Below are 16,473 nucleotides of genomic sequence, written 5' to 3'. Positions count from 1 at the left end.
AATAAAAAATACTGTAGATTGTTCTGGTGCTAATAAAAAAGAAAAAATAAAATAAATAATTTGCCACTAAACAAAATCAATTTACTCTCTTAATACTCTTTTTAGAAATCAGTGGTGATTATTAAGTATGAACTTTGTATTGAAAGTAAATGAAAAGCCTTTGGCATCTTTATACCTGAAGTGAAATGTTTTGATTCCTGGAAGTGAAATGCACACTCCTGATCTAAATTATTTCTGGTTCAGTCCTCACTCTCTATAATCCCAACTTTGCAATAAAATATGTCTACTTGCGTTCTTCTACAGACATGCCTTTTTCTTTTTTTTTTTTTTTATCTTCACGCCTTACCCATTCCATTCAGTGTAATCAGAATGCCAGATTTGATTGTTCTGGTTACTGGTATTCTGCCCTCCAATCTGTTAATTAACTGAAAATAATTTATAATGTTAAAATTTAAGATGTGGGGCCGGATAGTACAGCAGGTAAGGCGCTTGCTTTGCACAACCCAGGTGAACCTGGGTTTGATCCCTGGCATCCATTATGGTCCCCAGCCTTGCCAGGAGTAACCCCTGAGCATGGCCCAGGTTTGGCTCAGAAACAAAGAGTTGAGCTAACTTTGCTTAACTCCAGGTTGCTTGTACTGCTATTCCCGGCCCCACTCTCCAGCTGTGATGGTGCTTTTTGATTGATGATTTAGAAGCAGATTTACCTCTGATCTTATGTCCTTTGGGAAGGACAGCCGTAATTCCGTTGTATAGTAGTGACCTCAGGATTGTCCTTGCCCCTGTCCCTTTGTCCTGCATATGTGTGCTTTGTATATGTCATTTTGAGGCAAAATACAAAAGTTGAGCAACTGTGTCTTAACCACTGACATAATGGCTTAGGAGCCAACAAAAAGAGAACAGGCTTAGCCAATTGATAAATGTCCCAAAATTAGTTTGGTTTTAAGGGAAATATGTTATTGAGCATAGTCGCATTTGCAAACCCCAGACTAGACCATAGTCATCTTCAGGTAAAAAAGATTCAGAAAGATTCAGAGTTAACATTCGGTATCTTTTTCCTTCACTCTAACTCTCCCTTAGCCGAAGGACATCATGACAGTGCTCTTACTCACATGCTGTACACAGCCATTGCTTTCTTAGGCGTGGCAGATCACAAGGTACGTGCTTTTCTCTGTTGCTGACATAATCAAAAGCACTTTAGAAGTACATTAAAAGTAAATCATCAGTAAATACTGCATGCTATTGGTGATTTGATATGGGGGAAAAGTTACATTTTCTTGTTACTTTTTTAAATATTAAATATATAAGGGTGGAATTTTGAACATACCTTTCTAATGAAACTTACTTTTATCATAGGGTGGAGTGTTGCTGCTAGTACTGGCTTTGTGTTGTAAAGTTGGTTTCCACACAGCTTCCAGAAAGCTCTCTATAGACATTGGTGGAGCCAAACGTCTTCAGGCTTTATCCCATCTTGTTTCTGTGTTTCTCTTATGCCCATGGGTCATTGTCCTTTCTGTGACAACTGAGGTAAGTGTGGAAATTTACTGGTAATAAGGAAAATATGATTACTACTTAGATTTTTAGCTCAGTATATTGTTTCTTCAGCTTAAGTTTACTAGAGTCTTATTGTCATTGCTTTTTCCCCTTTTTGTAATAAAAAAATTTTTTTCAGTTTGTTTCATTTTTATTTTTTGGCTTTGGGGTCGCACCACCAAAGGTACCTGGAGGTTACTCCCACCCAGTGGGTGTTTGGGGACCATGTGTTGCTGGAGATTGAAACCAGGCTGCCTGCATCTAAAGTATATCCTCCAGTCCATTGAGCTAGCTCTCCAACCCTTATTGTATTGTTGATAGAAAATACAGGGGCTGGAGGGATAGTGCAGCAGGTAGAGTACTTACTTGCCTTGCTATGTGGCTTACCAGGTCTTAATCCCTGTATCACAGACAGTCCTCTGAGCTCCACTGGGAGTGATTCCTGAGCACAGAGCCCAGAGTAAACCTTGAGTAGTGCTGGGTATAGCCCAAATTTTCTCTACCATCCCCCCAGCCAAAGAAAAGGGAAAAAAAAAATTCAAATCAAGCAGCGTTATATGTTGTTTCCATTCTTCTGGCTCATAAGAATGGAATCAACTGAAGAAATAATTTATTACCTATTACAAATTAGGCACAGTGATTATGGGTCTTCTGGTACTTATAAAATTATTAGACAGTCATGCTTTTGTTTTTAAGCTGTCTGGGAAATACTGAAAAAATATGCCCCAACATATCATAGCTTATATTTTGGCATTTTGTAAATCATACTGAGTCATGAGACTATTTATACATAAAAGGTTTAAATAAAACATATTTTAAGATGTGAATTTTATACCCAAATAGTATTGACAATTTCTGTTGGTTTTTGTTTGTTTGTTTGTTGTTAATTTCTAGAGTAAAGTCGAGTCTTGGTTTTCTCTCATTATGCCTTTCACAACGGTTATCTTTTTTGTCATGATCCTGGATTTCTATGTCGATTCCATTTGTTTGATCAAAATGGAAGTTTCCAAATGTGCCCGCTATGGATCCTTTTCCATTTTTATTAGTGCTCTCCTTTTTGGAAATTTTTGGACACATCCAATAACAGATCAGCTTCGGGCTATGAACAGGGCCGCAAACCAGGAGAGCACAGAGCACGTCGTGTCTGGAGGAGTGGTAGTGAGCGCCGTATTCTTTATTTTGGGTAAGTGGCCCTCCCCTCAGCACGGCTTTCCTGTGGAGTCTGATGTTTCAGTTATTTACTTGTTTGGGGAATTGGTTCGTTGTTGGTTTTGGTGGGTGAACCTCTAAAAAGTTTTATGATAATGTTCTGTTTTGTTTCTTAACTCTCTCTAGCTGCCAACATTTTATCATCTCCCTCAAAGAGAGGACAGAAAGGAACCCTCATTGGATATTCTCCTGAAGGAACACCTCTTTATAACTTCATGGGAGATGCTTTTCAGCATAGCTCCCAGTCCATCCCTAGGTTTATTAAGGAATCACTTAAACAGATCCTTGAGGAGAATGACTCTAGGCAGATATTTTACTTCTTATGCTTGAATCTGGTAAGATTTTTAAGTATTAGTGACTTATCTTAAAAGCCTAATCTTTTAGCAGTTCTACTGTGTAATTTTAGTTAATTCTCAGATTTCTAGTGATTAGAGATGCTCGTTATAGTTTAAGTAGTAGAAAGATCACAGACTCATATTAAGACTGAGCAAAAACAATTTGAGTTCTTTCAAAAGCGTTGGTTTAGTGTGTTATTTTATATCAGTAAATATAGCAGCTTCTAGAAACTTTCATCTGCTCCTAAAGAAATACCTCTTTCATAACTAAGGTTGATGCTTTGCTATTAACATAGCTCCCTCACTGTGTTAAGACATAAGATGAAGGGGTTGAAGAGAGATACTAGAGTGATAGTACAGTCAGCACGGCACTTGCCTTGCACAGAGCTGATCCAGGTTTGGTCCCCAGCCACATGGAGTCCTGAGCAGGTCAGGTCCCAGACAGACAACAAACAGAAGACATCACATTAAGATACCACTGTAGCCCAGAATGCTAACATTTTTGTTGGTGATGGGAAGGGGAGAGTAAGGCTTTGAAGGTCACACTCAGCAGTGCTCAGGCCTTAAATCTGGCTCTGTGCTCAGGGGTTCAGCAGTGCTTAGCAAGCTGCGTCTGTTGCACTGTCTTGAAGGCCGGTAGAACGCTGACCTTTCCTAGACCAGTTTGTTGAGTTCTGTGGATATTTGCCCCATCCCTACCCCTTCACCTCCACAGACGTATTTTTAAAACCTACCTTAAATAGTCTGAAGATGGAAATACCTGACTCAGCTTATCAGTTTCTTATGGTTTATTGTATAAGTTTCTAGTATAATTACTAGTTAACAGGTACTTATATCTTCAGGTAAGGTTTGGATGATTAATGGTTTAAATTCTGATGAATTATATTCAAACAGTATTTCTCAATGCATTTCGTCTCTCTCTCTCTCTCTTTTCCAAACATTGCAGCTTTTCACCTTTGTGGAATTATTTTATGGTGTATTGACCAACAGCCTTGGTCTGATCTCAGATGGATTTCACATGCTCTTTGACTGCTCTGCTTTAGTCATGGGACTTTTTGCTGCCCTGATGAGTCGATGGAAAGCAACACGAATATTCTCCTACGGGTGGGTACATGGATGATCCAGGTGATATAACAGAGTCTTCACAGAAGATTCCATCTACATAATAAAATTGTATTACTTTTAATGTAAATAAATTTTAGACCTTCATTTTTGTAGCAATTAAGTGGATAAGTGGAAATGAATCAGGCATCTAATAAATGCTGAGTGGCTTTAATTTCAAGATCACATATCATGACAGATCATTCAGGCAAGGAGCAAAAATCAGGTGAATGTTCTGCTTCTTGCCCAAGATATTTATTTGAAGTGGTAGCATGTACAGTGTTGAGGCTAGAGCGATAGCACAGCAGGAAGAGCGCTTGCCTTGCATGTGGCTGGTCCAGATTGGGTCCCTGGCATTCCATATAGTGGAGCCCCACCAGAAGTGACTCCTGAGTGCAGAACCAGAAGTAATCTCTGAGCTCTGTTGGGTGTGACCCAAAAACAACAAAAAAGAATGTTATTTACATCACGATCACGATCATGACCATTCTGTTATTCGTCGATTGCCTCGAGGAGGCCCCAGTAACGTCTCCTTCGTTCTAGCCCTGAGATTTTTAAAAAAGTGTCACATTCAAGGCCCTTTCAGAGTTAGGAGAATGAGACCCTTCATTGTTACTGGTATTTGGCATATTGGGTACGCCACAGGGAGTTTGCCAGACTCTGCCGTGTGGGCAGGTTACATTCGGCAGCCTGCCAGTTTGTCAAAGTAGGAATGAGATAATAAGATGTCGCGCGGCCGCGAATGTAATGTTATTTACATCATTGCTGTTAAACTACACAGACTTTGAAATGACTGATTCTAAAATACTATCTCATTGAGTAATTAGACTTAACGGATATTAAAAACTTTGATTTTTGTGAGATTTACCTTAAATGCATGGGTAAATTTTAGTTATTCCTATTCTGGAATAGAGATGAATCTCCTGGTACTTGTACTGAGCTCACAGGGGGTCTAACTGCTTTTCTTCTGCTATTGTCACTGCTCTCCAGGGCGTCACGCTTCCTCACCTGGCTTTCATGTAGCTTTTTCTTGTGGTTGTTTTGCTTTTTAGGAGCAACCCAGTGTTGCTCAGGGCTTACTCCTGGCTCAGGAATCACTCCTAGCAGACCTCAGGGGACCATGTTGGGTTCCAGGGATCAAACCCGGGTGGGCCATGCACAAAGCAAGGGCTCTACTCGCTGTATTATTACTCTGGCCTTCACATAGCTTTTTAGTTGTAACGCTTGCAGGGGGCTCACACCATTTGCAGTCTCTTTGCTCACACACTCCTGGCTGGGGTGCAGATAAAAATCACTTGTGCTGGGATCACAGACCACAGAGCGACAAAGCACAAGCAGAATAGGCACTAGGGGGCCAGAGAGATAGTACAGCGCATAGGGTGCTTGCCTTGTCCGCAACTGGCCCTAGTTTGATCCCCAGCATCCACTGGGGATGGTCCACTTTGCGCCACCAGGAGAGACTCCTGAGGACAGAGCCAGGAATAAGCCCTGAGCATCACTGGGTATGACCCAGTTGCAAATAATAATAATAAAAAGAGGTGTTGGGACTGTGCTCAGTACCTGCTATGGTTCCAGGGATTAAACTCAAAGCCTTACATTCATTAGCCTCTGAGCTCTCATCTGAACCCATAGATATATGCAGTTTCAACAGCTAGCTATGTCTAACAGATTCTTTCAGGATAGGTGTTTAGAATCTCAGTGATTTTTTTTTAAAGATTTTACTGCGTATGTACATGAATATCTGCTTGCTATCTCACTAGTAATCACGTTTATTCTTCTAGAATATTTGTTATTTTTCTTTCCTAAAAATGTATTTTATATTTTTAGGTATGGAAGAATAGAAATTCTTTCTGGATTTATTAATGGACTTTTTCTAATGGTAATAGCTTTCTTTGTGTTTATGGAGTCAGTGACTAGATTAATTGATCCTCCAGAATTAGACACACACATGTTAACAGTAAGTCATATTTTCCTCTGAATTTCTGTTTACAATATTTTCCATGCTCAAGTGTAAATATAGCTATATTTATTATAGCTATCTAGAAGGTTTATATTTTACTTAAATATAAGCAAAATATTTCCAGTCTTGCTGTTTACATTTTTATAGTGCTGACTCTCAGAAAATAATCCTTTACTATATTTCACTACTCTAAATATTAAGTCATATTCTAAAACATAGAGATTTCTGATTTATCAAATGTTTTTGTTTGAAGGTGTCCTTTATATTAATAAAATGATAGAATTAATAGACTTAGCAATAGTCGTAAAAGTACTATAATTTTAGAGACTTTGCTTTATTATATTAGTTCCATAGAAATCTTTAACCATCCTCCTGTGCCTGCAGACCTTTACATGAGCGCTGGCGTGCCTTTCCCTTACTCCTGCCTTTCTACTCACCAAAGACTCGAGGTTTCCTGTAGAGGGATATTTTCCCTTATTTTCCCTTTTAGGTGTGCCATGTTTCCCTTTCTTAACATTCTCATTGTATCTTTTACTTCTTTTAAAGTAACACTGAGGTTTAATTGTTTTTATTCCTTCACAATGAAAAGATATGCAAAGTATCTTGATAAACTCAACAGTATATCATTAATCTTGAAGTTTAGCATCTGGCATATAAAAGGAAATCAGAAATTAGTTGAACCACTGAAAGTAGTTACTTGACTTGTTGGTGAAACATACTAGCAAAATAGTTTTGGAGTGAACATTCTGGGGTTTTTTAGTTCTGTTTGATTTGGGGCCACACTTGCTGGTGCTCAGGAGCTGCCTCAGTTTAGGGCTCGGGGGTCGTGTAGTATTTAGGGATCAAGCAGGAGCCTTCTGCATGCGTATATCATTTGCTCCGGCCCTTTGAACTGTCTCCCTGGCCTATGATGTTACATTTTGGAAATACATATTGAATCGCAGTTTTTTTCGGGGGCATGGGGGCCACATTTAGCCATGCCCAAGGCTTACTCCTGGCTCAGTCAGTGCTCAAGGAGCACTCCTGGTGTGCTCAAGGTACTATTGTGGTGCCACATGCAAGGCAAGTGCCCTACCCACTGTACTCTTTGTCTGACAGTTTCTTCTTCTTCTCCTCCTCCACTTCATCTTTTTTTTTTTTTTTTGGCTTTTTGGGTTACACCCAGCAATGTGCAGGGGTCACTCCTGGCTCATGCACTCAGGAATCACTCTTGGCTATGCTCAGGGGACCATATGGGATGCTGGGAATCAAACCTGGGTCGGCTGCGTGCAAGGCAAACGCCCTACCCACTGTGCTATCACTCCAGACCCTCTACTTCATCTTACTCTCCCCCACACTGGTGAATTTTAGTTTCCTTAAAAAAAAAAAATTCCCTCCACCAAATGATGTTTTATACTTAAAAATTCACATTTTTGGGGGGCTGGAGCGATAGCACAGCAGGTAGGGTGTTTGCCTTGCATGCAGCCGATCCAGGTTTGATTCCCAGCATCCCATATAGTGCCCTGAGCACCGCCAGGAATGATTCCTGAGTGCAGAGCCAGGAGTAACCCCTGTGCAATGCCAGGTGTGATCCAAAAAGCAAAAAAAATAAAAAATAAAATAAAATTCACATTTTTTAGCTTTGGATTTAGTTCGTAAGGTCTCAGTTAAATTTTACTATAAATGGGAAAAAATGATACAGTAATTTTTAAGCATCATGTTAACGTTTTATTACAAATTAAAATTTTTCTTTTCTCCTTTTGCTAGCCAGTCTCAGTTGGAGGGCTGATAGTAAACCTTATTGGTATCTGTGCCTTTAGCCATGCCCATGCCCATACCCATGGAGCTTCTCATGGAAGCTGTCACGCATCTGATCACAGCCACTCACACCATATGCATGGACACAGTGACCATGGACACGGTCACAGCCATGGATCTGCAGGCGGAGGCATGAATGCTAATATGAGAGGTGAGTACTAGCCAAATAGTGTCTTATCTTTCACCCGGATTCTGAAATGACCCTGCTTGTTTGTATTAAATACTGGGTTTTTGGTAGAATTTTATGTTTGAACATCAAAAGCTATGGCTAAAATTAAAGATCTGAAGTCATCTGATGTAGAAAACATTCACATTTGTTCAAAAATGTTTATTTTTAAATTACTTTAATTATAGAATCATTTTACAATAATAGTTGCACAAGTGTTACTTGCAAGGAAAACACTGAATATGCCATTATGGCTTTTACTATAAAAGGACAGGTAAATTTTGATTGTTCTATAACAAAAATGGAAGAAGTCAATGTTTCAATGCCATTATCTAACTTAATGGAAGCAAGCAAAGATAAACAAATGGGGCTATGTCAAACTCAGAAACTTCTGCACCATAAAGAATTGATGACTAGATTAAAAAGACAAGCCATAGAGTAGGAGAGAATATTTGTCCATTGCTGATTAAAGGGCTAATATCTAAGAGTCATAAAGCACTGGTAAAATTTTACAAGAAAAGAGCAACTAATGGTCATAGAGGACCAGTGACCATGATTTGGCCATTTTGAAGTCCCAGTCTGTATTGGAGTGCCAGGTCCTTAGTGTGTTCTTAGCAACGTTCCTATAGAAAGGATAAAATCAGTTTAATGTGCTTTTATTTTAAATGTCTTGTGTGTATTTCTTGCAGGTGTATTTCTGCATGTTTTGGCAGACACACTTGGCAGTGTTGGTGTGATCGTGTCCACAATTCTTATAGAACAATTTGGGTGGTTTATTGCTGACCCCCTCTGTTCTCTTTTTATTGCTATATTAATATTTCTCAGTGTTATACCACTGCTTAAAGATGCCTGTCAGATTCTGCTTCTGAGACTGCCGCCAGAATGTGAAAAGGAATTGCATAACGCTCTAGAAAAGGTACTGCGTCTCATGTTTTTAACAGTTTTTTTTTTCTTTCAAAATACCTTTTCCACAGCCAGAAAAATAGTACAGCCGGTAGGGCATTTGCCTTGCTTGCAGCCAAACTGGCTTGGGAAAGAAGCGCCGTAACTCAGGGCCCAGGGGCTGACTCGGGACTAGAGGGCCCACAGGAGTGACCACCCTGGGATTGTCCTGGATGGTGCAAACGAATGGGAGGGTGAAATGGGGGCAGGAGGGTGCAGGGGGGGAGCTGTGTCTGCAGAGGCCAAGAGATACCTCCGTGCTCGAGCTCCCACCTTGCAGGCATGAGGTCAAGAGTTCTAGCCTCAGCCCCTCCCCATGTTGCTGAATGGATCTCCCGCTTTGTCCCCCTCCCCCCACCACCACCACAACTGTGTTCCCTCTCCAGCACACCAAAACCAAGTGTCTTTGTGGGCTACAATCCTGATGTGCTGTCCCAGCACGTGGCACGTGTACACTGCCACCACCTCCGCCCCAAAGGAGTGGGAGAAGGAAAACTAAGAGCTGTGTCTCTAGGCCATATGTAACAGTTCCTCGGGGACTAAATCTGGAGTGGAAGGAAGTACAAAGCTTCTAAAATAGGGGCCAGAACGGCAGTGCAACAAGTAGGGTGTTTGCCTTGTCCTATCCCCAGCAGCCCGTACGGTCCCTTGAGCCCCTTGCACTAATTCCTGAGCACAGAGCCAGGAGTAACCCCTGAGCACAGCCAGGTGTGACCCCCAAACAAAACCCTTCTAAAATAGAATGGAGGGGCTGGAGTGATAGCACAGCGAGCCGGGCGTTTGCCTTGCATGCGGCCACCTGGGTTCCATTCCCAGCATCCCATATGGTCTCCCGAGCACCGCCAGGAGTAATTCCTGAGTGCAGAGCCAGGAGTGACCCCTGAGCCTCGCTGGGTGTGACCCTCCCCCCAAGCCCCCCCCAAAAGAAAGCAAAAATAAAAAATAAAATAGAATATTTTTCATCCCAGAGACGAGGAAACCCCCTTTTTTGTTTGTTTTGACTTGAGCTTAATGTGGTGGGTAAGGGAAGTGCTGCTCTGTCTAGCATGCCCCCTCCTCAGCACGGCTGCTGCTCCGAGCAGCACCTCCTGTCTCTTTTGCTGTCATTCCAGTGCTTCTGCATAGGCCACAGCCCAGCAGAATCCCAAAGAGACATGATTGAAATTCCTTTGCCTAACATATAGAAACCCAAAGAACCCACCTGCTCTCTGAGAGCAGGAAGAGAAGAATGTTGGAAAACTGCGTTCTGCTTAGCATTTTTGCTAAAGAACAGTGGCATGCAGGACAGAAAAACAGCTGAATCTCCTCCCCTGTTTGCTAAACGAGGCCAGCAGCGATGAGGCTATTAACTGCTGACTGCAGAAAGAAGCAAAACCAGCCCCAGAAATACCTGAGAATGAAGTCATGACTTTGTTGAGAGCATTTGCTAAAAGGGAAAGCAAGGAGCAGACTGCATGCCCTGCATCTGGAGTTCCTCTGAAAAGCCAGGCTGAGCTGGGTACCACCCCTGGCCTTGGTGTTCCAGCCTCAGACCCAGACATCCTCAGACCCAGATGTGCACGCCTGGCCTTGCTTTCCTGCTTCTCCAGAGAGACACTGCCCAACGCAGACTGTTAATCCTGCCCAGAGTGATGATCCAACCCTCCCGGTACAAGTAAGGGTTCTGTGCGACTCACGCTGGTGGAAATACTTACAACTTATCGTGAGACCAGAAGCTAAACCAGGACGGGGGGGGGAAATAACGCAGATTTTACCAACTGGAAATTATTAACAGGCAAAGAATTCTATTAACAAGTATGAGAATACAGAAGATAAGCCAGAAGAAAGTATTTGCAGCACATATAAACAGGCAAAGACTCAGAATTCATAGTTCCCTTTTGTTTGTTTTTTGTTGTTTTGTTTTCAGGCCACATCTGGTAGTGCTCAGGATCAAACCCAGGTCAATTATGTGCATAGCAGGCGCCTTAACCCTTGTACTATCTCTTCTGCCCCAGAGTCATGATTCTCTAACTCAAGAGAAAAGGGCAGTGCTGTGGGGGGGGAATGAACTGAACACAGCTTGGGAGATTGTGGAGCTAGGAAGAGGGCATCCGTGTGCAAGGCAAGCCTCTTCTCGCCCGTGTGGTCGCTCTCTTATCTCTCGTATCTCCTACTGAAAGTTTTTATTTCAAAAATAGTATATTTTGAGGTTCAGACAGAGGGAGTCCAGGAGTTTAGGTACTTGTCTTGTATGGGGCCAACCCCGTTTTTTTTTTGTTTTTGTTTTTGTTTTTGGTCACACCCGGTGATGCTCAGGGGTTACTCCTGGCTCTGCACTCAGGAATTACTCCTGGCGTTGCTCGGAGGACTATATGGGATGCTGGGAATCGAACCCTGGCCAGCCGCGTGCAAGGCAAACGCCCTACCCGCTGTGCTATCGCTCCAGCCCCCCAACCCCGGTTTGATTCCTGACACTGTATTTGATTCTTCCAAAGCCAAAAATGTACACAGAATAGGTTTTCATTACAGAAAACTTCAAATTATAGAAAACTACAGAAATCAAACATTATTCTACCACCAAGAAGGAATTATGCCTATATAGCATGCGAATGTTTTGGTGTGTAGGAAATCATGTCGCTCATTGAACATCTCATTTGTAGATAGTCACAGTACATCTTGTATAGATGAAAATGGCTTCGTTATTCATCTGATGAAAAAGGGCCAGAGCAACAATAGTACAGAGAATAGGGTACTTGCTTTGTACACAGCTGGAGCCAGGTTCTACCTTTGTACCACATATGGTCCTCCCGCCCCTCCAGAGTGAGTCAGAAGTAAGCCCCAACACCCGTGTGGCCCAAAACAGACAAAAAATGATTAAAGCATGCAACTTGCCCCTTGTGTGGATAGAGCTGAAGTGTAGATAAGGCCCTCCCGTTGATCGTCGATTTGCTCGAGCGGGCCCAGTAACGTCTCCATTGGAGACTTTGTTGTTACTGTGTCTGGCATATCGAATACTCTCGGTAGCTTGCCGGGCTCTCCGAGAGGGGCGGAGGAATCGAACTCGGGTCGGCCATGTTGGCCACTTGTAAGGCGAACACCCTACCCGCTGTGCTATCACTCCAGCAAAGTCGGCCAAAAGGAAGAGGGACAGATGCAGAATGACCTCTCTTGTGCATGAGATCTTAAAGAGTTAGCAACAAACAACCAAGGCACCAGAACTGCTCTACGGAACTGAGCTCCCCATGGTAGCGAGACCCTGGGACTGTGGTGGAGGGAAGAGGACACTTTGGTGGAGGGTGTGGGGCTGGAACACTGAATGCATGAAATGCCACCATTAACAGTATTGTAAAATCATGGTGACTCAAATGATTGGGTTTGCAGCTTTGGGTGTAAAGGTATGTTTAACTCCCATTCACTTTCTATTCAAATATCCCTTCCATGATATCACTCTGGGTTATCATGACATCTTAATTTTTTTTTATCAGAAAAAGATGCTTTTATTTTTGTGTGTGTGTGTTTTTTTTTTAATTTTTTTTTTTTTTAAATAGTGAGACATCATGAGGTACAGTTGCAGACTTACACATTTTTGTGCTTGGGTTTCAATTATACAATGACCAAACACCCATCCCTCCACCAGTGCGCATTTCCCACTACCACGGATCCCAGTATCCCTCCCACCCCCAGCCCCCATCCCACCCTGCCTCTGTGGCAGGGCATTTCCCTCTCTCTCCTTTTGAGTGCTGTGGTTTGCAAAAGAGGCATTGAGTGGCAATCATGTTTGGTCGATAGTCTACTTTCAGCATGCTCTCCCATCATGGGCAGATCCTCCCAACACCCTTTATTTGGTGTTCCCTTCTCTTTCTGAGCTCCCTTTTCCCCTAACATGTGTGGTTGTCCTCCGGGTCATTGAGTAAAATTCCTGGTACTAATCTCTGCCATTCTTGGGTGTTAGTTTCCTATTTTGTTACTTTATGACATCTTAATTTTTTAAGATTATTTTCAGTCACGAGGTCTCAGTGGTATTGTTCTTGGTGGCTGGTTTAGAGTGTCACCGCACCTGGCCACCAGCAGGCTGTTTCTGGCTTGTCTCCACTTTCAAACACCTTTAGCTAGTTGTCCCTCTCCACTTTTTTCTCATTATCTGTGATATCCTCGTTACTGCTTTTTTGTTCTTGTTGCCAGGCAGGGCTTGGGGGAACTCAGGGACCACCTGTGCCAAAACTCAAGGCCTCATAAGTGCAAGACACATCATTCACCCTCTTGAGCAACGTTCCCACACCCCATCTTTTTTTCTCTTCTTCTGCTGAGTAGTAGTTCTTGAACTGTAAAGAGTGCTTTGTGTTGAGTAAATTCATCTTTAAGCCCTTTATATTTTTAAGTCTCTTTTTTTATATCTTGTTTTATTTTACAGATACAGAAAATTGAAGGATTGATATCATACCGAGACCCTCACTTTTGGCGCCATTCTGCCAATATTGTGGCAGGAACAATTCATTTACAAGTAACATCTGATGTGCTGGAGCAAAGAATAGTACAACAGGTAAGAATCTCCTGTTTTCAAAGTAATTTCCAGCTGGAAAGATAGTACAGCTGTGAGGGTGCTTGCCTTGCATGCGGCTGGCCCAGTACCACATTTGGTCCCCCAGGCACTGCCAGAAGTGATGGCCCCAAAACAAATAGGTAATAGTTATTTCAGGATTCAAGGAGATGGCTCAGTGAACTTAACAGCAAGCTTTATCTGCAGGAGCCATGAGTTCGATCCCTGCCTCAGATATCCCACCAAGCACCAAGCCAGGAGTAACCCTTGAGCCCCACTAGACATGGCCAAAAAGAAAAAACGTCATTTCAGTCGAAATATGCATAACATTTTACACATTTTAAGTTATATAGTTCTATCATTATTTAACTTTAAATTATTAATCTTGTAGCTATTCAAGAATAGAGCTTTTTATATCTAAATGTTTTACATTAAACAGTATGTAAGGGCTCAGGGGAGATGGTGCAGTGGGTACAGAACTTGCCTCGCACACGCGGACCTGCGTTTGTTTCCCAGCACCACATACCATTCCTTGAGACTTGGCCAGGAGTGATCCCTGAGCTCAGGTGCAGGCGTAAGCCCCGGGCACCACCAGGTGTGGTCCAAAAACCAAAAAGAAAATGCTAAAATCAGGGACTCCTGGAGCCATAGTACAGAGGGTAGGATGCTTGTCTTGCACATACCCAGCCCAGGTTTAATCTCTGGCGTGCTATATGATCCCCGAACATGATCAGGAGTGATTCCTGACAACCCCGGGAATCAACGGTAGTATGGACAGAAAACAAATAAAATGGTAGCAGAGTTGTCAGGTGCAAAGATTGGAAATGAGGATCATAACACCTTCTGTATTATCACCATATTGGAAGCAATAGTTGTTCTTGCTCTCTTTATTTTACTGTCTTTTTCTTTCCTTTTTTTTTTTTTTAAATCATTTGACCTCCCCACCGAAGCCTTTCTCTTTTTCTGTTTTAAGTGACAGGTCAGTAATTTATTGACTTTCTAATAAAGTTGATCTAACATTTAAACTAAACATTACTTTGAAGATTCATCTTTGACTACTGCTATTTTTTTTTAAATTATCTTATCATGCAGAGGATGTGATTCTAGTCATACATAGAGTGCATATTTCAGATGTATGAAACTCTGGGTTTAATTTCTGGCGTGGAAAAATGTGGTATCAGTAATTTAAGGCCTGTACACTAAGTGCATTGATCTGAATGCTTTAAAATAAATGGATTTTTGTAACAGGTTACAGGAATACTGAAAGATGCTGGAGTAAACAACTTAACAATTCAAGTGGAAAAAGAGGCATACTTCCAACATATGTCTGGCCTAAGTACTGGATTTCATGACATTCTGGCTATGACAAAACAAATGGAATCCATGAAATACTATAAAGATGGTACTTACATAATGTGATAAACCCAAGAATGCACTCTGGAGTGTGAACAATGAAGATTAAATGACTCAGTATTTATAATATTGCTGCCAGAAGGAAAGAAGTTGCAGATAATTGTACAGAAACATTTTGCAATATTTGGGAAAGAGAGTTCCCTATGATTGAATCAAGAAATACCCTTCAAGGAAATTTAAATATGAATGAAGCATTCATTGTACAAGTAAAATAATTTTTTGAATTATGTGTCTAACAGGAATCTTAAAAGTTTGTATAATTAGAAAACTTTACAGCAGCTTTGACCATGAACATGAAATGATGGATTTTAGTGAAGACCAAAATTACTTCTACGTTTGCTTTCTGTCAGAGGTCCCTCCATTGTAAATACTGTATTTACATGTTTACTACAAGGCCCAGATGAAAACTTTTTAGTCAATTTTTTGCATAGCCCTAGGGCAAATAGGAATAAAAATTCTATATTTATGGATTTTCTGTATATAAAACTGGTTTCTAATTATAACAAATCCATTGAATAAGATCTGTATTGCCACTCTAAATGTAAACTAAATTATTGCAGAGAAACTTTAGTTACTGATGTGAGAGGATCAGTAAGAACAGGGAAGCTTAACATTACAGTTTCTGATGTATTACAAAAAACAACCACTCTGTAAAATAAATTTTTTTTACTTTGGGTAATTCTTGCAAGTGAATAATTGCTTTTCTAGGGTAAAAAAGTTAGACCAAGTTGTTTCCATGTTTGTCATTCACTTGTCTTCTTCCATCAAAATGTAATACTCCGTTCTTTTTATAGATCTGGCTTTTCAAGGTGCTTACCAAGCTGATATCCAAGAAATGCTAGAAATTTACCTTTTCTTTGAGTTCTATATAGTATAAAACAGCCAGATGAGAATCATAAGCGACTGTCAACTCAAGAGTTGAATTCTCCACTTATACCTGTAACTTTTTTTTTCCTGGAGCCTTATATATAGATACACACAAATCTGTATGTTGTAGATTATCAATATACACAATCTGTAAATTATATAAAATAGAAATATCAAAGAATAAGTAGTTTTTTAAACTATATTGCTTAAATATTTTCCTTAAACAATTGCACACCAAAATCAAAATACCCTATAAGTACTTTCTATAGGAATCCCTTATTTATATATTATCAATTTCAATTTAAACTGAATATAGTCTGCAAAGACTGTATGATAAAGATATCTAATAGTATATGCCATTTTATGAACACCAAAGAATGTTGTCCAAAAAAAGCTTTTGAATACCTATTTATAAGCATTTGAATATTTTCATTCTTTACTAGGAATTTTGACAAGATAAATTAATTTTAGTATGGGTACTATTTTTTTATCTATACCATAATGATAAGCCTGTATTGTAAACCATATTTTTGTCTTACCAGTTTTAATATGTGAGCAGATTTAGAAATTTGTTATGTTATTTTGATATTCCTTGTCTTTTGCACATTTTCTGGTCAAGAATCTTCAAGACATA

At 40.7% G+C, this 16,473-nt stretch overlaps 1 protein-coding gene across 1 annotated transcript in view; it reads left to right on the top strand.

The window, feature by feature from the left end:
- The window catches only part of SLC30A5 (solute carrier family 30 member 5), a 33,068-nt gene extending 17,422 nt beyond the window's left edge, over positions 1–15,646 (top strand). The window contains exons 7-16 of the mRNA XM_056112664.1: positions 1,081–1,157; positions 1,357–1,527; positions 2,428–2,716; positions 2,869–3,077; positions 4,024–4,181; positions 6,006–6,135; positions 7,885–8,086; positions 8,791–9,017; positions 13,434–13,562; positions 14,808–15,646. Of these exons, the coding sequence (XP_055968639.1) occupies positions 1,081–1,157; positions 1,357–1,527; positions 2,428–2,716; positions 2,869–3,077; positions 4,024–4,181; positions 6,006–6,135; positions 7,885–8,086; positions 8,791–9,017; positions 13,434–13,562; positions 14,808–14,978 (1,763 nt within the window). The 3' untranslated portion in view covers positions 14,979–15,646. The remainder of the gene's footprint in view (positions 1–1,080; positions 1,158–1,356; positions 1,528–2,427; positions 2,717–2,868; positions 3,078–4,023; positions 4,182–6,005; positions 6,136–7,884; positions 8,087–8,790; positions 9,018–13,433; positions 13,563–14,807) is intronic.
- Positions 15,647–16,473: the final 827 nt, after the last annotated feature.

The sequence above is a fragment of the Sorex fumeus genome, unplaced genomic scaffold (assembly GCF_029834395.1).
Source record: "Sorex fumeus unplaced genomic scaffold, SorFum_2.1 ptg000018l, whole genome shotgun sequence".
NCBI lineage: Eukaryota > Metazoa > Chordata > Mammalia > Eulipotyphla > Soricidae > Sorex > Sorex fumeus.
This window is presented reverse-complemented; position numbering and strand designations above follow the sequence as displayed.